Raw genomic sequence first — 21,903 nt, 5'->3', positions numbered from 1 at the left:
GGAATTTTTGGAGGAGAGGTGGAAAAGCTGGGCACACCCTTCTATACAGGGTGTGAATCTTGATTCCCAGAATGAGAGGCTCTACCCTACGCAATGAGGCAGAGCTCAGTTAAACCATGATGGAATACCATGGCCACGAAGGCAAAATTTCTACTGTGGGCACAGGAGAGGAGCAGCAATATATGCATGTGGTAAATAGCAAGTGAAAATAATATTGTCATCAGCTGCATGTGGTTGGCTGAAAAGGTTAGAACTGGTTGAAAAATTTTTGATAAAACATTGCAGAAAATGAAACAATCAGAAAGTGAAAATCAGAAAATGCAGATTCATCTGAACAGAAACTGTTCCCATGAAAGTCAAAAAAGTTTTTTAATTAGGTTCAAAATTGTTGTCACATCATCATTTTGAAACTGTCAAAACACAAGTTCCCATTTGAAACAATATTTTGTTTCGAAATAAAAAAAGTCATTCACTTGTAACCAGAGTTCTGAGATCAAACCTGCAGATTTGACCTTGGAGTAATATGCTGACCAGAGCACCTTTGACCATTACCCGTAAGTGGGAATATGCAGAGCCACTCAAAGAATTAAAAAAAATTTTTAGGGTAAAAGTTAAAAACTGTCAAGATTGAAACTGCAGCCTGTGACCCACTGCATTAAAAACGTTTGGCATTCAAAAGACTTGTGTCCAAGGGGGGTGCTTGGATGTAAGGGATTTCCCCCTCCTTGTTTGTTACAAAAGGGACTCTCCGAAAAGTGTAGTTTGGAGCAAGTCTCAAATATATAAACCCCTTGTTCCCCCATCTCATAAGCTTTAATATTTATTTGAGTTTCTCTTAAAATATATAGTGATGGATGAACGTTACTCTGACAAGGTCAGCTTAAAACACAGGGCAAAGTGTAACATAGTGGCAAGGAAGAGTAGTTAGAAAATGGCATTTTGTCAGAAGAAAAAAGTTACACTAAAGCCTGCAGCAAACCTGATGTATTAGAAGTACATGCTATCAGTGTTTTGCAGGTTGCCATTTAAAGCCTTTACTAGAGACCGATGACAGTAACACTGCATAATCTAGTTACAGGAGGAATGTAGGGATTTTATGAAAGGTCAATATTTCAAACACTCCCTTAGCTGACCTTGCCTTGTGCCTGACACAAGTGATTGGTTGAACTCTACCTTCATAAAGAAAGATCACTAATTAGAGTGTAAAACAATAAATCTGGCAGTACTATGCAGAGCTGAAGCAGCATGCTTAGCACACTGGGGGCCTGTCTGGACTGCTATTACCTCCACCCCCAGGTTAGGGTCAAGCCTGTGGTTTCAGGCAAAGGGAGATGGCTGCAGTTTGATCTTTTGCGATTATCAGTCCACACTAGCAGGTCATCATTATTCAGCATTTTAAAGGCTAAAAAAAATAAATCAGATTCCACCCTCTTCAAGTCAGGGTAAAGTTGATTCTGTTTGATTTCAAACGTGGGCTATTGAAAATCCAGCCTTTTTAATGCCTACTGGTATGTTTTGTTTGTAAATATCATAACATTTTTTTGTTAAAATAAAAGAAAGCAAAGTCTTGAGACACTTTTCTTTGCATTGACACTGAACATACATAATGATCAGCAGTCACTATTGTTTCACTAGTGAAACGTTTGGGTTTTTTTTAAGACCTTCAGGACAATAATTCCTATGCAAGAGAGCAAAACTGCAAAACAAAGCTAGCAATCACTCCAGTCCTGCTGATTTCACAGAGCTGATTACACAAGTTCTGAGACAACACACACTATTTGATCAACTCAGCCATTGCCACAGGCAACTGTCCATTTACATATGGGGGGCTTTCCCCCCCAAACAGAAAAAATCTCATGCATGAGGGGGGTGCTAGTATTAAAATACAGAGGTCCCCAATCACTTACCTTTAAAAGCAAGTCAGATGTTTGGAACTAACATCCCATAGTAACTCAGCCATTTCATGTTGAGAGCTGGAGCCAAAAAAACAAGTTTTAAGGACATGCAGCCTTGTATTGGTTCCCCCACTCCGTAGACGAGCAAGAATCCCAGGCAGGGAAGAAGAGGTGCAAGCTCCTCACTCTTCCAGCGAAGCAGAAAAGTTTCGCAGTGAGAGGAAAAGAAAAATCCAGCCCCCGCTGAGAGACTGGATCAGAAAGGAGAAAGAAAAGCTTGTTCCCCTTGTTTGTATTCCTGGCTAAAGGTGCCTCTCCAAGCAAAATTCACTGAGCCTCTCAACCTCTCACAGCAGATGGTATTCACACATTATACTCCAGCAGCAGCTCTCCCTGGGCCAATCAGAGAGCAGCACTCAAAAGCCAAGCACTTCCCAGACTCTAGCTATTGAAAACCATATCAGAGACCGAGCAGATGAATGACTGCAGAAAGTGAATAAGCATGCAAAGTAAAAGCACCCCCCCTCCTTTTCTCCCTAGTTTAGAGGTACAAGCTGCTAGTTCAACAATGCTGAGTGGGTTCTGTGCAGACTTCAAGATAACAAACGCACCTGTTTTATTTTTGTAAATCCCAAACAGCCAGCACATTTCCCCAGGCTTTCGCTGTAGTTTCTCAACTGACTCTTGAGTTAGTCAAGTCACAGTAAGTGCATTACCTGTGCATTTTGTTCCACCCACCGCATTCAGGAACTACTTCCAAAAAGCCTGGGAAGTCACAGACTCGCTTTAAGTAGCAAGAGAGGCTTCCTACCGGTCCCAGTCCTGCAAACACTTAAACACATGCTCAACTGCACACACAAGTGCTTCCCTTGAACTCAGTGAGATTACTCATGTGTTTACCATGAGGCACAAGTATAAATGTTAGCAGGATTGAGGCTTAACTCTCTCTCTCTCTCTCCATTTTTACAAAGCAGAACAAGATACATGAAAAGGCAGCAGCATTATTTGTAAAACAGTCTCTCTTGGGCAGATCAATGCTTCCTTCAATCTTGTTTAAGATTGACTATGGATATTATAAAATACAATACTAATAAATAAAAGAACAAATACAACGGATGAGCTAATGAATTAACAAAGCCTTGCTCTCATTACAAACATTCAGCTGAAGCTCCTTAAGGAGTTTCTAGGTTTCAGAGGAACAGCCGTGTTAGTCTGTATTCGCAAAAAGAAAAGGAGTACTTGTGGCACCTTAGAGACTAACCAATTTATTTGAGCATGAGCTTTCGTGAGCCACAGCTCCACACAAAAGGAGTTTCTAGTTAGTACTTTGGAAACAATCTACAAAAAAAAATCTTGTGTGTGCCACACAGACGAGGGCAGAACACAACTGGTGGTGCAGCTACCCAACAGCAGGACAAATGGACTCAAGAATATTCTCAGCTGCAGGGTTTAATTTGTGAACCAACTACCTCACCCAGTGATCAGTTTGGGATACAGCTGTGAAACTAAATTCCTGGCTTGTGCTGACAGCTGCAGCTGAGTAGTAAAGGATGACTTGCTAAACAAAGCAAAAAGTTACTCATGGAAACAGACTTCCACTCTAGAGGCAGGTTTCACCCTTGCAGACAATAACACCCTCACGACCCTTCCAAAACATTATTGAAATTCTCTAGATTCTTATGGCAGAAGCGGTTACAAGGAAATAACAGGTGTATAAAGGTGTATAAGGTCCCTGCAGAAATTCTATTTTTGCAGTGCGATGAGTGGAATCAGCTAAAAATCAGTGAAATTGTTTGGGGTGGGAAGCCTGCTTCCTCCCAGGATCTCCCTGGACATTTTCAGATTTCTGGCTATAGCTGTAAATTGATCCTGGGCATTCCTTTCTGACACAAGAACCACGCAAAATCTTTAGGGATTCTCTTTCTGCCATGAGTAATGCTGTAATAGCACTTTTGTAAAATACAGGACCACTTGCATGGCGAGAAAAATATTGTGAGCTTTTTTGTTTGTTTATTTTAGGTCACATACCTATTTTTTCCTCTCTGGAAATAATAAAACAATGGTCTCCTTCCTCCAAAACACCCAAATACTTCTATGTTTGCAAATGGCCAAATCTAGATTTAGCTGCTGTTTGGGTTTTAACCATGCAAAGGAGCCTTTTACCACCCAACCGCCACACAGTGTGCACTCTCTCTGGGTTAAGGAAAAAACAAACACCAAATAAATGCAAGCCTTCATGAGAAACAGCACAGTGTGTGCATGACTCCTTCTGCAACTGCCGCCTTGAACTGCCCTACAGCCCCAGGGCAGGCATTTAAAGGGGCAGTATGCAGAAAAAAGAATACACAGAAAAAAGAATGGTAGCTGGAGGAAAACTGACATCGCTTGGACATTTTCCTCCTTTTTTTTGGTGAAACTTCATTTTGGAAGGAACTTCCGACCATTTCTATTCACAGCAGCTGCTACATTCACCCCACTAGTGAGTTCTAAAAGAGCAGCCACCTAGCTCTGCACAAAAACGTCATGAATTCAGGGGAGGTGAGGAGGATAACCAACACACTGGTGCTGCTGATGCTGTCACTTTTGGGGCTGCAGCCCTGGATCACACTAGGGACATGGGATAAGGCACTTTCCCTGGATCTGTATACACAGGGACTGGTGTATCTTTCGTATAGAGAGGGTTCTCCAGTAACAGACCTATGTGCTTTCTCTAGAGATGTTTGAGTGGAGCAGAAGTTTAACACAACATTGCCACCTCTGATATTTGCTGTTTTTCTTACAGCCCCAGTTCCTGGAGTGAGATAATTATGGGAGAATATCAACTTTAATTTAAAACAAATGACATGGGTACTCACTGCCTGTGGAAGTTCCAGCTACAGAGCTGTGCATGAAGGCTTGCACAATCAGGCCCTGGGAATAGAGGAAATGTGTCATCATTGCTTAGGTCCCTATCTGGCAAGTTGATGCAAAACGCGCAGACCCACATGCTCATCCAGAGCACCCATGAACTTAACAAGCAAAAGGGTCTCATGTGGATCAGCTTGCAGAATCAGTTATTTCAGAAACACAAACCCTGGGAGCAGAGCTCTAATCAGACACCACTTTATGCAAAAGCCCATCAGCTGGGAGAGAAGTTTACAGAGAATCATACCCTCATGAAAGCGTTTTTTATTATGTAGCAAAATATCAAGCTGTTTGAAATTACTCTCTGAATCACTGTGCAAGGCCATGTGCTTCAAGCATTTGTAATTTCCTGTAGCTTTCATTATGACAATTCAAGTAAAGTTTTATAATGAAAGTAAGGAGATTGTGATTATCTTGCACACTTCATCACCACACTAAATGAAGAATGTGGCAAGTCCTTGGTAAAAAGCCAAACAACAAAACCAGCTCTTGGAAGCTTTGGTGCTTCAGACCAGGTAATGTTCACAATGCATGTTCCAAGTTTAGGTCACTTCAGTCCAAGATCACAAGAGGTGATTTCTTGTTGAAACATTAATGTAATTACTATACTCACTTTCCATAAAGAAGTGATTAAATGAGCCCACAATTCCTGTACAGCTATTTGTCTCGAGTAAGTCAGCTGAAGTTGGTCTGGTAGGGAGGATTCATGGCCATAGCTACTAATCATATGAAATCATTTTGCTAATAACAAAGGTACCTTGATATAATTTAGTTTTAATGCCATGAGGTCCTCTCTCTTCTTCAAGGGAAGAAGATTCAGTCAGAGCAGCTCAGAGTTCTTTCTAGATCACACAAACTCTTCTAGAAATTAAATGGAAAGCTCAACATGTTTAAATAGAAAAGCCGTGGAGCCACAGTGGATGCTTAGGAGGAAGAATGCAAGTAGTGGCATTCCAGGGCAGCTCACCAATGTGGTCAGACCTAAAAAAAACCAGTTACTCACCTTCTCGTAACTGTTGTTCTTTGAGATGTGTTGTTCATATCCATTCCAATCAGGTATGCGCGCACTGCATGCACGATCGTCAGAAAGTTTTCCCTTTGCAGCACCCGTCAGGTCGGCCGTGGAGCCCCCTCAAGTGATGACTTTACGGTGCTCAATATATGACCCTGCCGACCAGCCCCCCTTCAGTTCCTTCTTACCGCCCGTGACGGTTGTTGGAACAGCGTTTGCTTGCCTCACAAGTGCTTCCCTGAGCTTTTTTGTTAGGTTTAGTTTAGGTTTCAGTTCTTAGTTCAGCATAGTTTAGAGTTACAATTTTGGTTAGGGACCATGGATCTACCCTATCCCTTTCCTTCCCTCGGCTCTGGGGCATTGCTCGGGGCCAAGGGTTTAAACCATGTGGGACCTGCACTCGAAGAAGAACAGACAAATTTTGATACTCCTGTCCCATCATGTATTGGTAGGCTGCATCTTTACAACTAAAGATTTCAAAAACAATTTTTGCCGAACCAGAATATCAATTTTTCAGTTATCGGACCTACTCCAATAAAAACTGCAGGGAAAATATCTGCGGCTGAAAGCCACCGCCCCCACCCCCAAGGCAGCATCCTCCGCTCTGCCTGGAGAGCCCCACGGACAAAAGGCACATGTGCATCCAACAGGCAGAAGCTGTAAACTAATCAAGGCACTAAGGATGATTACTGTCATTTGTGTCCACCCACATTACATCCAGAGAGCTCAGTTGGTTTCTGTTGAGCAGTGAATACTTTATGGACACATTCTTTGGCCAGGACTTGTATTGCCTGTTAAGGTAAAATGCTGCACAATTTAAAAGAGGAGAAAAATTGCAACTTGATATCTGACTTGGAGGAAATGCGAATTCATCTCACTGATGGCTGTGCTGCATTGGCCCAACAATCCAAGCTGAATGTGTCCTATATTAATGGAGAAAACAGTAGACTGACACAGAGGAGATTTGCAAGGATTTGCGAAGATCTCCAAGGATTTGCAACCTCACAGACCTTGGCTCTCTTCACTCCTCCCCTCCTCCTGCCCCAGGCTCTTCATGCAGGTTCCCTACTAGTGATGTAAGATCCACCTCCTCTGTAGTATCTAGAACAGGGGCCCTGCCACTCTGCATTTCACTGACTCCACAGCTGTTTGCAAATCTCAGCTGAAAACATCTCCCATGTCTGCGATTCAGCATGTCTCACCCCCTCTGCTGTAATTTGTATTTTAACACTGTGAAGGATTTTGAGATATGGCTTGTAAAGTCTGTCTGACACAGCAAAGCAGGAGGATGCTGTCCACTTTCTGTGTCTACTTTACATTGTTACATATTTTTAAAGTGCATTTAGTGCAGGTGAAGGGGCCTGGATTTGCAGCCAGCATGTCTGAAGTCCACCAAACAGGTACAGCACAGGTTCCTCCGTGCTAGCATCCTAAATGCACCATCTCACCTATGTACATCAACAAGGACTCAGTGACCTCACTGCCAGAGGACAGAAGGATTACAGTATTGAGGGCCATCCATCCAGTGCTTGAGGCCCTGTTGATTCTAGCTAGAGAGGTGGCTTTTGTGGGGATTCCTTCTGCTGTGGATACCTGGCCAATGAGAACGGGACCAACTGACCTACCGTACCACCTTATTTCACACTGTCAGACAAATGATAATCACTGCTGGTCTGGGCTGGATTTCACAAGTAAGGTGAAAGACCTTGCTTTCCATTCCCAGTGCCCCAGACCAACCACTTCCATCCTCACTCCTCAAACACACCCAATCTTTCATTTTCGAATGAATGGATGATCTTCGTTTTCTGAGTTTAACACCGAGACCTCTGTGTCTCACGAATGGCTCTGGCATATCCACAAGCATCTCACACCTAGATCAAGAATGTTTTCAATTGTGATATAATGCGAAAGGTTAAGGATTAATAACAGACACTAAGAGTTAGCAAGAAAAGGCTCCAAACCCTGCCACCTGATTTAACTGAGCACACACACTCGCTTTGCTACCAATTCAAACAAGTCACTGCGCTCGGCTGTAGACTGTTTCATCTATAAAACACACGACCTTGTATTTTGTACACATTTAGCAACCTCCATTCAGCTGTGTAATGTGCTTCTGCACAAGGCCTGCAGCAGCAGAGTTTTCAGCTGCAGTTAACAATGTGCTTGTCACAAAAATTAGCTGAAAAAAATTGTAAGGTCCCACACTCTGGATCTGAGACAAGGCAGGTTTGTGGGCTCTAGAGAGATGCCTCCCTGATGTGGAGGAGTTAATTTGATGTATGGGGTCAGATTCTGATCCCTTCCAACCCTCTGATGCCCTTTCTCCTGCACTTCCTTCAAAGTAAATACGTCCCGTATGTCGCTGTAAAAAGTAGCCAGATAGGCCATCGCAGGTGTCATTAAGTGGCATACCATGGCTACTTGGAGCGTGACTAATACCAGTGTTTGATTCAATTCCCCACTGAACTTGGACGAGAGCCTTCCATGGGAGATTAACTTGCTGATGCCAGGTCTGTCTGTGGCCTATTAAATCTGACTTTCACCACTGACTTCAATGGGGAGTCTCATGGGCATTAGGAGCTGACAAGTAATGCTAACGATTGAATCCGATGGGGACTTTTTACAAGGGCAGTTCCGCAGATCCACTGAAAATCTGCCCCAACAGCGTCTGTCCCAGACAAAAAGGTCTCTGTTATTAATGACAGTCACCTGAAATTCATTCCCTGGCTCACTAAGCAGGTGTTTAGAAAAGAACTGCATTGCAAGGGTCACATCTTTGGGAATTTGCCCTTTGCCGATTTTATGCTCTCTAGCAAAGATTTCTCCATCCATCTTTCATCATTTGCATTATCTCAGCTAGCAAACATGATCAATTCAGGGTGCATTTGCCTGAGTAAGGATGGTAGCATTTAGAACTCCAGGTTAGGAACAGCCAGTGCCCTGCAACAATCTCTTTTGTTTTATAATATAAGTCATGATTAATTCAGCCTAACATCCTGCCTCTCCCCTTGTCAGCTGCTTCCTGGCCACATCATATAAAACCACGAGCATGCAGTCTCCTTCCCGGGCAGAATCGTTAGCGTGGTCCCTCTCCCTTCATCAGAGTCTCTCCTCTTTTGCTCCAAGGTTCTCACCCCTCCATTTATCTACAATATACTACTTCTGCCATCTATTAACACCAAACGCACATAGTCTGCTGAGGGCCATTCCACCACAGAGTGACCACAATTGATGGCGTAGCACTAGGCGTCATGTAGTGAAGCTCCCTGATCTGGCTCAATTCTGCAAATCCACAAATCTCTGGGGCAACCCCAAAGGTACATCAGGTAGGGTCAGAGTGTGCACTCTTTCACGCTTCAATGGAGAGCTTGAGAGCACGGTGTGCTGGAGTGATTTTGTCTCCACTCCCACCCCTACCCAGGCCATGCCACTGTTGAATACACTGAGTATTAAAGGGACGCTAAATCTCTGCAAGACTGTGACATTTCGTCAAACCACTTTAAGCCCAGGATTTGGTACCGACAGCACACATGGAATGCCCGTGGCCACTGCCAATAAGACAGTCCAGGTTTCTAACCCATGTAGCAATACAGGTGGTACGCAGGTTTGATAGATCCTGAACTTTGTTTCAACGCAAAGACATTTTTGCATCCATAAGCAAGACAAGAACTTCATGCAGGAGGCCATGAGACATATTAGTCAAAGAACTCGGTTTACAGCCCAGGTGGATGAACTCATCAACACCCTCCATGGTATTTGACCTCAGGGGTTCTGGTGGCCCAGCTCCTAGGTTCTGGACCCTGGTCTTCTCCAATGAAGCATTCAACTCCATTTGCGAACAACATCTTAGAGACCCTGGAGGACAGGGCTGAAATTCTCTAACTTCTCCATAAGCAAAGCGGCATTGTCGGTGTAGTTTTGGTTGGTAAGCATTTCTTCACCAACCCTGATTCCAACATATGTAGTGGCAAGTCCTACAATCCAATTGATAGCTCAGCAGAAAAGTGCTGTGATGAGAATGCATCCCCGCCACACACCTGAGGCCCAGGTACTTTTATCCCAGGTACTTAAAGGATTTAAATTCATCTTTGATTACACCGTTCCTCATTATTTAATGTTCTAGCACAGTGATACTCGGACTGAGGCTCTTTAGCTGCAAGTGGCTCTATAATTTGTCTTCTGTGACTCTTTGCAGCACATGATATTAAAACATGGTGTGATTTAATTATCAAGCAATCCAAGTTGTTAACCAATCAGTCATTTTGGCTGTGCAAATATATATAACTAAATGTTTCCCCGTCATACTGTTTAAATATGAATCTATAGTACTACAGTCAATGAAACAATGAATTCACACGACTGTGGTGCTTTTGGGTAATGTTGATTGCTAATTTGGATCCTGAACCACTGAGGTCTGAGTATCACTGTTCTAGCATCATTTGTACATTTGAAAACAAGGCATTTATTACCATGATGTAAGTAACAGATAGTCAGGCAGGGCACTTTTCTAGGTCAAGGCTTGGGTTAGACTGCATGCTCGGCCATTGGCTCAAAGGGAGACACTTGATCACATTACGCAATGATGGCCAACTGGGAGATATAAATGAAGTGTCTCAACTCCAGGATGACAACGCCAAGCTTCACACACAGCTTGACAAGAGACCACCTCACCTTCCATCCTGGGGCACCTCTTGCAGGCTCCCCATTCCTTCCGAGACCCAGTTGGATATTGTTATCTTTCATAAGGCTGGTCAAAAATTTCCCATCTAAGATGTTTTGCATTTTGACAAGAAGCAATTCTTCATGGGGAGTTTCTGCTTCCTGCAGAAGTCTTTGACTTTTTGTCAATATAAAACCCAAACACTGAATTTTTCCACCAAAAATTTTCATTTTTTGATTTTTTTGGCAAAACCTTAAAGTTTTCTGCTAAAAAAAACCACCCTCTCCTACCAGGTCTGTTTTTTGAGCTTGCTCCCATCTGCCTCCCAGACCATCCCATGCTCTCCTTCCACCCCCACCCTAGCCCCTCCGTTTGTCTAGCACAACCCTCAGCTCTGTCCCCTCCAGTCTTCCCACTGCTGGTGGGAGAGCTTCCCAGTGATCAGCCCTGCCACACGAACAGCTCTCTTGTATCTCCCTACCCTATCAACTCTCCACCTGATTTCAATTCCCCGCTGAAAACTCACTGAACCTCATCTCCATGTATCTACTCTTATGGATGAGTGCATCCAATGAAGTGAGCTGTAGCTCACGAAAGCTTATGCTCAAATAAATTGGTTAGTCTCTAAGGTGCCACAAGTACTCCTTTTCTTTTTGCGAATACAGACTAACATGGCTGTTACTCTGAAACCTATGGATGATATAACTCTTAACAGTCCAATCTAACTCTGCAGAGCCTTTGGGGACACAGCTGCTCTGTAAGTCATCACACATTACTGGGCAGTACAGTTATTCACTGCAAGAGGGCCTTGCAGACCTTGGTCAGTAACTTTTCACCATTCACGGTTGGTGCTCTACCATTCTGACCACTGCTTGCTGTGAGAGTTCCCATATACTCCATATTTATTCATGTCTACTTTCCTTCCCTTCTCTAGCCAACTGAAAGCAACTGCTCATCCATGCCCTCTGATGTGTCAACAATTTCAATCTCTTCTTTCACAGCCACAACAAAAGCAAACTTTCTCCCACTTAAATCCATTCAAAACACTGCTGCAAACATCTTCCTGGCTAGTTGCTCCATGTCACCCCCACTTTGTGTCTCTCTCCCACCTCCTCCCAACACAAGCTACTTGTCTTCACTTTTAAGGCCCTTTGTGGCCTAGTCCTGCCTTACCTTTTATCTCTTGTATGATGCAGAGCTGTTGACTTGTGCCTCAAATCCCACCTGATTCCTGCCAGTCTTCATTGCCCATTAGTCGCATTTTCCAACAAACCCCTTTGTGATTTCACCCTCCTGCCCCTTAAACCTGTGTGGAGCTCCAGCAAACACCTGCTCTGTCTGATTCCCTATCTGCAAAGCTGCCTAGCTATAGATGCCGCATGGTGCATGGAGAGGATACAGGACAGGGAGTCAGGAGAACGGACTGCTGCTTCTGTCACTGATTCATTGAGCAACCTTCAGCAAGCCCCTTGAGTAGCCTCCGATCCCCATCTGTAACATGAAGCTGATATGGCTAATCTCCTCCTCACCAGGGGTGTTTTGCAGCTAAAGCCATTAATGCCCTTGCAGATGCTTGGATGGGAGCAAGGCTAAGTGGAAAACATTGTTACTGTAACATTCCAACCCACATGATAACCCAGCTCCTGTGCTCAGAAACCTCCTTGGCAAACACCCTAATCAAACATGATAAAGAATCTCATGGTGCACTGTCTGGAGCTAAGCAGTATTTATTTGCTTGATATCCCCGGTGTACAGCACATTTGCCAGAGATGGAAGTAAAACCATCAGCCGCATTCAGCCGTTCAGGCCATCTGTGGAGAAGGGGGCTGTTGTCCAATATTTTCGCTATGTGCAGTACATGATGATAACCCTCGATTAAAAGGTCTGAAGGTCTTTAATCATCTCATATATCCATGCCCTTCCTTAAAAATAACACTTTTCTGGCCTTTTGCCAGGCTTCAGGGCTCTCTCCTGACCGAGGACTCGTAAAAATTTCTACTGCAGCTTCTCCGGTTTCTGTCAGTGTTGTCTGCACCTGGTGCCTTATCAGTTGAAAAGCTTCTGATCTATAAATAAGACCTAGGAGTGTCAGCTGTGGGCTTTTTATTTCCTCTGCATCTTTGGTTCCCAGAAAATCCCCATCTTCTCTCATTTAGCAGAGACACATGAACAAGAACGTTTGACATCTCAGGCCTTCACTCACTCACTCTCTGCACCATTGTTCTGGAGGAGCCTTTCCATTCAACGTCCACCTACAACACACACACTTAGCTAACATTAGTAGCTGATTTGGATGGTGGAGACCAACTGATTGGTTTTTCCTTTTGATTACTGGAATTTATTTTGTTGGTTTTGTTCACATAAGTGTGGCTCTAGTAATCAATAATCCACATAACAGCCAGTAGGGGATGCTCTCCCCTTCCATGCTGGGATTTTGAATCCAGGGCCACCACCTGCTGCGGGGGTAGGGAACATGTGCTGTAGTAACTGTTGTGGGGGCCTCAGTAGTGGTGCTCTTCCCTCTGCGTCAGAATTGAAGCAATGCCCAGGCTGCTGGAGTGGCTGTCTTCTGGATGCCATATAAAACTGAGGCCTGGACCAGTCCTAGTTACTAAAGATCCATTGGCGTTTTTCCAGGAAGAGCAAGGCTGCTAGCCAGTCCCAGTTGGGTGATTATATTCTATCCACCCATCTTCCCTCATTGCTTTAACATATGTAGTGTTCCTTTGTTTCTTGTTCATAATCTGCCAAGGGTGCTGTTATAATGGTTACTGCATCCCACTCCTAGGTAGCTACATTTCAGTGGTGTGTGAAGGGAAGTAATCCCTCTGTTTAATTGCTGTTTATAATTCTGTAAAGGCGTTGGAGGCATTATATATATAAATATAGATTAGATATAGATATATAGAGCTATACAGCTATATATAGATATACATACACACACACATACACTATGTTTTATTTATGTAATCTCCCCAACTCCTGGTCTCTTACGCTTCCCAGGAGTTCTCTGCTTCTTTGATAAAACTACTATGGATCTTTCAGTTTTACCACATACTGTAAATTATACTGAAATTAGCAGGTATTGCTCATATCTTTTTAAAATCCCTCTCTTTGTTGCCAACTGGAATTTGGGGACAATAAAGGATTCCAATTACATCCTCCTGTCTTTTTGAATGCCTTGGATTTTGTTCTACTTTTCATACTCTCACAGACATTTCAGACCAATTACTTATGATTGCTCTCCCAAAATATTCACTGGCCTCTATTATTTGCCACATACCTGGTTTGTTTCTTTGGAGTAAGTCCAAACTGGCCTGTTAACTTGTTGGCTGCTCAGCAAGCAATGTAGGACAGCAGGCTAGTATTAGTCCAGAAACACACACCTGTTAGTGGCCAGGCTGCAGCTATTTCAGACAATCACAAACATTCCCCCAGCCAGGACATGGTGATGGCATTTAAATTTATCACCAGTCTTTTCTGTCGGCAAACACCCAGCATCTCTCTTGTACTGGCCTCTTTTCAGGATTTAGAATACTTTTCCATGGGATTTATTTTAACCCTTTCAATCTTGCCCCTGAGTGCAAACCTGACATTTCTATAAGCCAGCCTTTTTCACATGTATTTCCTCTCCATACACACCATGCTGCTGCTGATAATCAATTGATATTGCTTTCATGTAAAAATCTCACAGCCATGCAGAGTTGCTCAGTAAAAGAGTTACTTTGGCTACTGCTGTGTTTTAGTGCCTGGAGGAGCCTGATCCTGTGGGCACTGAGGACCTTTGTCTCCCATTCTCTTGGATGGAAGTTGGGGACACTAAGACTTTGTAAGATTGGGCCTTACATTAAGAAGGAACCAGTATACTGGGACACTACAGATGGACCAATTTGGGGCTGTGGCCAGGTGAAGTAATGATGGTTACAGCTCTCGCTCTCTCTAAACAATGGTTGTATACCAGTTCCCCTTGTGCACATAACACTAATCTGCCTCCATCCAGGCATCTCTGCTCATTTGACTTCCCAGTATTAAACTGTGTCGTCACTTCCTCTGCTCCAGTTCTCCTACCCTCATGCATATGATTCTTTACCTCTCCTAGTACTCAGAGGCAACAGATGATGTACGTGGTATTAGAACCTGAACAGAAGGAAACCGTGCATAACTGTCGCAACTCTTCATTGTTCTCTGCTTGCCTCAGCCTTGAAAATGTGAACCCATCGATGTTATAATGTTTTAATAGTTTAAAGATGGCTCTTCAGAAAAACATAGCTAAATCTTGTAATGCTTTTGATAATGTAACATCAGCAAACCATGCACTTTGATAACAAATTTTCCCAGAAATACCTTCAGTAAATCTCTCCTGCAATATTTAATGTTTTATGCAAAAAAGAGTCCACTGCAAACAAACAGAAGCCGAGATTATAAATGGAAGGGGGGATCAATTGTTAATGATCTGTGTCGAGTGCCACATTACAGCACTATTTAATCACTCAATATTAGTGTAACATGCTTATTCTTTCAGCTGCCATCCCTCATTTCTTTTTCCCATTTTTCTCTCAGCCCTGTAGGTAATACTCAGAACTGAACTTCTAAAAATATCTAAGAAAGGGATTTAGCTCCTAAGAATGTTCCTTTCCAATGTCCATTCTACACAAAAGCTGAGCCCTAAGCTTTCATTATATAGGGCATGTTCAAAGGACACGGTCAAAGATCAGAAGCCCCAAATTTCACATAACTATGTTTTCTTATAGCATTTTGAAAAGAGCATACAGTCCTGGACATGGGGTTTTGCCCATGAACAATATTTCAGTGCTTTTATCCCCTTTAAAAAAATCTTAGCCAGCAGCCTCACATTTGTGAACAAGCCTCCATAACAAACCAGCATACACAGTCCAGTGGCCATAAGCAACCCTATAACAACAAACCAGCTTTCATGCAGAACAAAGTTGAATACTGTGCCACACAGAGACAATTATAGCACCGTTGTTAATAGATCCCATGGAACGTGCATGTGCATATATAATAATCTCCCTCAAATCCAACTTCTAACTCCACCTTTCCGCCCATATTCTCTGACAATGCCAGGCTCCTAACTCATTATTTAGAAGAAAGAAAAAAAGCCAACAAAGGACCAAACATGAAGGTGCGCTGTGTAAAAACAAACTCACAACCTTATTCTGTGTAGTCTTTCCCCTCCCCTCCATCTAATGGCCTTTCTCGCTGTGTCGTTATCTAAATCTAACCTACTCCTCAGAGCAGGGGCCATGTCTTTGTTCTCTCTGAAAACCATCATCCATATTCAGGGTGCTATAAACAAATGTTCTATAACAACAATAATGTTGCTTCCCTATGCAACATCCCAGGATGGCAGCCCCTTCAGGAAACAGCACAACAAGCACATCTAGACAAGTGCATATAGAACACAAAAAACATAATATTTAGAGGCTGCATGCAATTTCCCCAGAGCCAGGAAATTCAGAGCTGAGGAAGGATTGCTCCAGAGTGAGTTTAGTTCATCACAATGATACAAATTAAACAAGTTATTTTGGGGCTTGCAAATTCTCAGTTGCTGGTAGATGAGGAGGAGTTTACGCTGTCAACCTTTATCACTTTCCCCCCCCACCACACAGAACAAAAACCAGTGTGGGCTTAAACGTATTGTTCTGGGGATGAGTGTGTTGGTCCCTCTTTCTTTCTCCCTCACTCTCAGATGCTTGACAGTGCGATTCTGGGGGGAAATCTCCAGTTCTGCTCACTTCCTCTCTGCTCTGTCCTTGGAAGCCCATCAGCAGAAAGTTCCCCCTGAGAAGGAGATGCCTGGGCCCACCTGCTGCTCTGCCATCCTCACACACACACTTTAAAAGGGCTGCTTTAGATCAGAACAATCCATCCTCCTTTCGCTCTCACATGTGCTCGCTTCATTGGCAGCTCACCCCAGCTCTCCAAATCAATCACCTCCAGCGGATCACATCAGAGTCAATAACACATTTACCTTTTCTAAAACGTGCAAGTGAGTTCAGCGTCCACAAAGTTGAAGGGCCAGGAGTGCTGGCTTACATCTGGCACTGGGTAGGGGGACATTGAGCAAACTTCCCCCAAATCCAATGCTCTGCCAAATACACGTCAGCCTTAAAACTCAACACCTCCTTCTGTTTCAGTCTCAATCCCCCACTCAGCTCTGCCAAACACATCTCAGTCTTCACCAACAGTATCCCAGATTCCCTGCTATTCCAGTCCTTCACAGGTTTCCATGTTGGTCCTGACCAGCAGCAACCTCTGCTTTTCCAGTCTTTGAGCCCACCTCCAGCTCTACTGATGCATCACAGAGTGTCACCTGGGACAGGAATACATGAAAGGCTTGAAGAGTCTAAGTTAAATTAAGAATAGCAGAAAAGTTCAGTCAAGCCTGTTAGTCAGGTAGTACGCCCAGGTGCGTGTGTATTTCAGGGGGCTAAGAAAAGCAATAGATAGTGTGTGCTTCAATACCTAGGAACAGTGATTGTGGTAGTCTGACTTTCCAGGCTTTGTGGGCTTATATTTAAGTCTATGGGCCACATTCATCCAGGGTGTAAGTGGGTCTCATTCCACTGAATCCAATGGCTGAATTTTGCCCACAAGTCTGTTTAAAATGTACTTGTAAAAATATGTAATTGTAACATATTTAAAAACACAATTAGTAACACACAAAGAAATACTGCCAAGACTCACAAGACACCAAATTCAGAGAGATGAAACCAGTGTACCACTATCCAGTGTAGCCTCATAAACTGTTACTCACAGAATCAGAAGCTGCAATGAATGTACAAGGTTCAGATACTTTGCAAACAATGGCATCGCTATAACATACGGAAAGCTTCAGCAACTCGTGCGTGTAGCTGCAGGCAGCCAATCTCCCCAAGAGAGGGAGCTGCAACACTGACCTGGCATCTCTGGCAAACAGACAATTTAGGGTTATGGTTTCAGAATCAGCACATTCCTAGGGCAATGTGTGTTCCAAGCAGAGTTCTTTGCATAAGAAGCAGAAAACCATTTCAGCATGTTTAAAAGCTAGAACTAGCAACCAAAAGCAAATGACAACAACGAAATCCTCCTTGAGGTTCCCAAGTTCCAGAGAGAAAGTACAGCAAGTCCTACAGCTGAATGGAGAAGAGTAGAGGAAATTCAGACATAAGTAACTTGGGTTACTCACTAGTTTCTATTTTATTCCACTCACTCTCTTATGCTGGAGCAGCTTAACACGCTCCTTTCTGAGGGCATTATCACAATGGACAATCCCTTCTCAGAAGTTTCAATTACAAGGAACGATATACCTGTAATGACTCTTCATTGAGAAGCCAGTAGCCTAATTTGTTCAAAAGCAGCTTTGATTTGTGGGAGAGGAAAGAGAGAGCAGACTCCTCAGTGCTGAACAATCCCAACCAGGCCCTACTAAATTAACTCACCCTAGCACTGCCAGGGAACGACAAGGCTGCAGGAAAGAAAGATCAATTCAAGAAGATATTTTTCCCATGTATTCTTCAAATTGGCTTTTCCTGCCATTAATGATCCATTTATTGGGAAGGAAACAAATGACTAAATCATGAAGTGACTTTGGCTTCACCTGGAATTCTAAAGTGCTCCAGACGGTTAACACTCATCTGATAAAGACTACTGGATGGTTCAAAAACAGTAAAATAGCTTCCCTTTTTCCAGGGATGAAAGGGTTTTCCATTAACGTTTTTGCTGCCAAAAGAGACATCTTTACTGGATAGGTTTCAGAGTAACAGCCGTGTTAGTCTGTATTCGCAAAAAGAAAAGGAGTACTTGTGGCACCTTAGAGACTAACCAATTTATTTGAGCATAAGCTGAAAGCTTATGCTCAAATAAATTGGTTAGTCTCTAAGGTGCCACAAGTACTCCTTTTCTTTACTGGATAGAGGCAGAGAGGGGTCCAAATTATGACTGCTTCCTGGGGCACTAAGTGTCACATGAGCAAGGGGAACACATTTGTTTTCAGAGTCTGAGTAAATTTATAGCAGCTCAGTTGGTTTTTGAGAATGAAAGGGATAAAGGAGCCTTTCCAAGAAACCATGGCTACAAGAAAAACTGCTCAAAGGAGAGAAATCTTTCTTCCCAAGCACTCTGCTAGCAGTTCTTTGAGGAGTCGCTATTGATGGAGTTCATGCAGAGTAATGCATGGTATGTCACAATAACTAACTACCCCATAAGTCCTGGTAAATAGTTTGTGTGTCACTCCCACAGCTGGGAAAACCAACAATCTCCTGTCCCTGATCTCATAACCGAGACCATGGCTTACCCCATTGGCTTTATCCTACAGCCAGGACAGTTTAAGTCACAGTAACTGGAAATAATTTAAGCAAAAGAAGTGGTTAATTTTTTTTGTCAGTCTAGGATTCTCTCTGGAGGCATTCTTGTATGGTGCCATGAATGCTTAACAGTCCCTAATTCCTCAATTTGTGAACACTTCCCTGTGCCTGCTTCCTTGTTCAAATATTCAGTAGCAAAACAAGTTTCTTCGGAACTTGGCAAAAACACTTTACATGTCTCCAGAAAGAAGAATGAGAATATTGTTCATCTCAATATATTCATTCTATATTTAGGGAGCTATTATGTAAGAAATTCATATTTGACATTATCTGAAAAAACAGAGCTAAAGTAATATTTCCTGTAGAATTAGGGACATTCTCTTTGTGGTTCTTGAAGCCCAGATTCCAACATTGGGAAAGGCAAGAAGACTTGTGGTACTTTCAGTAACAGACCAAAATCTGCAGTATTATTTCTATAATCTTCAAACTCCCCACTATAAGGAAGGAAACTTGGATTCAGTTCTATGTCCCAATGGGACGGAAGGTTAAGTTTATTAAGGTGTTGTACCCCTGCAACCAGAGAGTCTCAGTCAAGTGAAAGGAAAGAGTCCAGAATATCAAAAGGGAAAAGCATGATTCTCTCTTTTAATTTTTAAGTGCAATCATCATCACTTGAAATATCCCTGTAGTCAGTCCCTGACTATTTTAGACCAGCCAACTTCAGTGTGGCTCGGAGCCCCAAATAAAGCACCACTGCCCACCCAAATCTGGCCAGCCGACTGCTTGCATAGTTTAAATGTTACCTCATTCCCTTAACTACATTCCTTCCACAGCATTGAAGGGCCACTGTGGTATTAATACTGCAGCTGGGTATCTCTCGAGGACTCAGTTTTCCCCAGGGAGCACACCCAGGAAAATCTGCAGTTAGCCTTTGAACCATATTTTTGCAAAGAGCAGAGAGTGAAGGGTTCAAAGTGTATCCAGAAAGGTACCAAATGCACATTAAAAAACCTGCAATGAGTTTATTCTAAAATCACTATCTTAAAAACACAACTTAAAAAAAATGGCAAATAAATCATAGTGCTCAAAGCAACCCATCCATTCTATTAAAAGGAGAAAAAGGGTTTGCAGTGGCAAACAACTTCACCCCAATGTTACGCAGATCATCTTCCTTCCAAGGTACCAGTCACAATAACATGCAGCCTGTGGGATCCTATAAATCCAGGGAATGGTTGCAGTTTTAACCATAGACTTTAATTCCTGGGTAAATTCCTCTGGTCTCCATCTAAATTTATCTTCCTAACTAAATTACCCACTGCACTGCCTTTAGCAAAGCTTCCTGCAGACAGAGTTTGTGAATGCTCCGTTTGACAGAACAGAAGGTACAAAGTTGCATTCTTTTCTTATTGGCAAAAATTCCTCCAAACTGCATAATGTAGTGTGTAAGTTCCTCTTCTATCTGCAAAGTGTCTAGGACACAGGCTGATAAGAAAAAGCACGGATTATGCTTGATCTATTGCTTCTTACAGTATCCTGCACTTTTCAGCAGACTGTGTGTTTATCTCCAACATTTCCTCCCCATAAACAGTGATTTCTAAGATAAAGTGAAGTACATTACCCCATCCTCTCCACCTGATCCATGCAGACGATAGTAAAAAACACATGCTTAACCCTCTGCCTGAAGTAGGATGTGTATCTCAGACACTCTTCCTCCCTGTTCTTTTGTATGTTTTCTACTCCTTACCACTGGAGTTGTCTTGGTCCAAGGGATTATCTGGCTCCATTACTTCAAATAAAAGCATCCAACATGCAGTTCTCCATGCAGCAGAGGCATAAAAACACAGCAGTTGCCTAAGCTGATTCACCTGATTTATGAATTAGTGCTGCATCCATAAGAGGCTGTGTTTCTTCTTTTGTATTACATCTGGCTGCTTTTCCAACTAGATGGCTGGGTATTACAGCATGCAGGCCCTTTTCCAGCATTCTCTTAATGCATTATATTTAAAGTAGCAGTAACCTTTTTCTCCCCCCTCGCTCCCTCCCTTCCTCCCTCCCCACCTCGGACTAAGTTAAAGCAGCATCACTAGGCTGAGCTGGCAGAGAGTGGAGCACGTTCAGACCAGGACCTGCAAGCGTTTTCCAATTCATGTTGCTGCATAAAGAAAACGACTGATACAATAAAAAGTCAGTGGGGTTTGCTACAGGACTGTGTGCGCGGCAGAGAATCACACCAAAACCCACAGGAAAGGTCTGCAGGGTTTGAGGAATGCCAGCGCCCAGCCCCTGCCACTCAAACACAAATTGAGTGCCCCGCTCCAATCTTTTGGAATACTGGATCTCATCCAGCGATAGCCTGCTCCCTGACTCCGTTTATAATGAACTCTGCCATTCCCCCGTGTCCATGTGCTGCCTTGGAAAGGAAGGAGGCTGTTTGCAGGATGAATAGAGCAGCCACTGTCGAGAAGGGAGGGAACTAAACGACAGCACCGGGCAGTTGCTACAAGCTGCAGCAGGGACCTTCTACAGTGACCTATATTCACCTCCCCTGGCAAGCCAGCAGCTGCTCCTAAATTGGCTCTGCAAAGAGGATTGGAAGTGAGCAGAGGCTATGCTCAAATCATGCAGCAAGCTAGTCCAGTGCAACTGCAGCCTGTCTCAACTGAGGCAGTGTTGTCTAGTGGTTAGATCACAGGACTGTAAGTCAGAACTCCCTGATACTGGCTGTACCAATGAGCCACTGTGAGACCTCAGACATTTCACATTGGAAAACTGAGGCACAGAGAGGCAATCAGTAATATGGGTACTGTAATACCTATCTCACAGTGACACTGGGAAGTTTCAACAGTAATGTTGGTAAAGTGCTTCAAGCTCTTTGGATGAATGATGCCAGGGAAAATGCAAAGTATTTTTATTTTGGTACAAGGGCTACGTGGACCCTGCTGTCTGTTTGGGAATTACATGTGGTTCACTGGCCCTGAAAACCTCCTCTGAAAAACGATATTAACATAAAAAAACTAACGTGCGTGTACCAAGCTGCTTGGCAGAGAGCTAATTTCATGCTGCCCAAACCACACTGCAATTTCAGCCAATGGATCCTGCAGCGATTCGACCTGGAGCAATTCTGTA

At 43.2% G+C, this 21,903-nt stretch overlaps 1 protein-coding gene across 7 annotated transcripts in view; it reads right to left on the bottom strand.

Annotated features, from left to right (window-relative positions):
• DAB2IP (DAB2 interacting protein) overlaps positions 1 to 20,754 on the bottom strand; it is a 347,539-nt gene extending 326,785 nt beyond the window's left edge. For 2 of the 7 annotated variants that reach the window (XM_048823306.2, XM_048823318.2), the window contains exon 1: positions 20,643 to 20,754. In XM_048823306.2, the coding sequence (XP_048679263.2) occupies positions 20,643 to 20,670 (28 nt within the window). In that variant the 5' untranslated portion in view covers positions 20,671 to 20,754. Of the gene's footprint in view, positions 1 to 1,907; positions 2,141 to 20,521 lie in introns of those variants that run through there. The other 5 variants (XM_075120298.1, XM_048823307.2, XM_048823312.2 and 2 more) reach the window with 3 other exon arrangements.
• Between the last annotated feature and the right edge of the window lie 1,149 nt (positions 20,755 to 21,903).

This window comes from Caretta caretta, chromosome 16, assembly GCF_965140235.1.
Source record: "Caretta caretta isolate rCarCar2 chromosome 16, rCarCar1.hap1, whole genome shotgun sequence".
Lineage (NCBI taxonomy): Eukaryota > Metazoa > Chordata > Testudines > Cheloniidae > Caretta > Caretta caretta.
The sequence above is the reverse complement of the archived record's forward strand: the minus strand, read 5'-3'. Positions and strand labels throughout refer to the sequence as shown.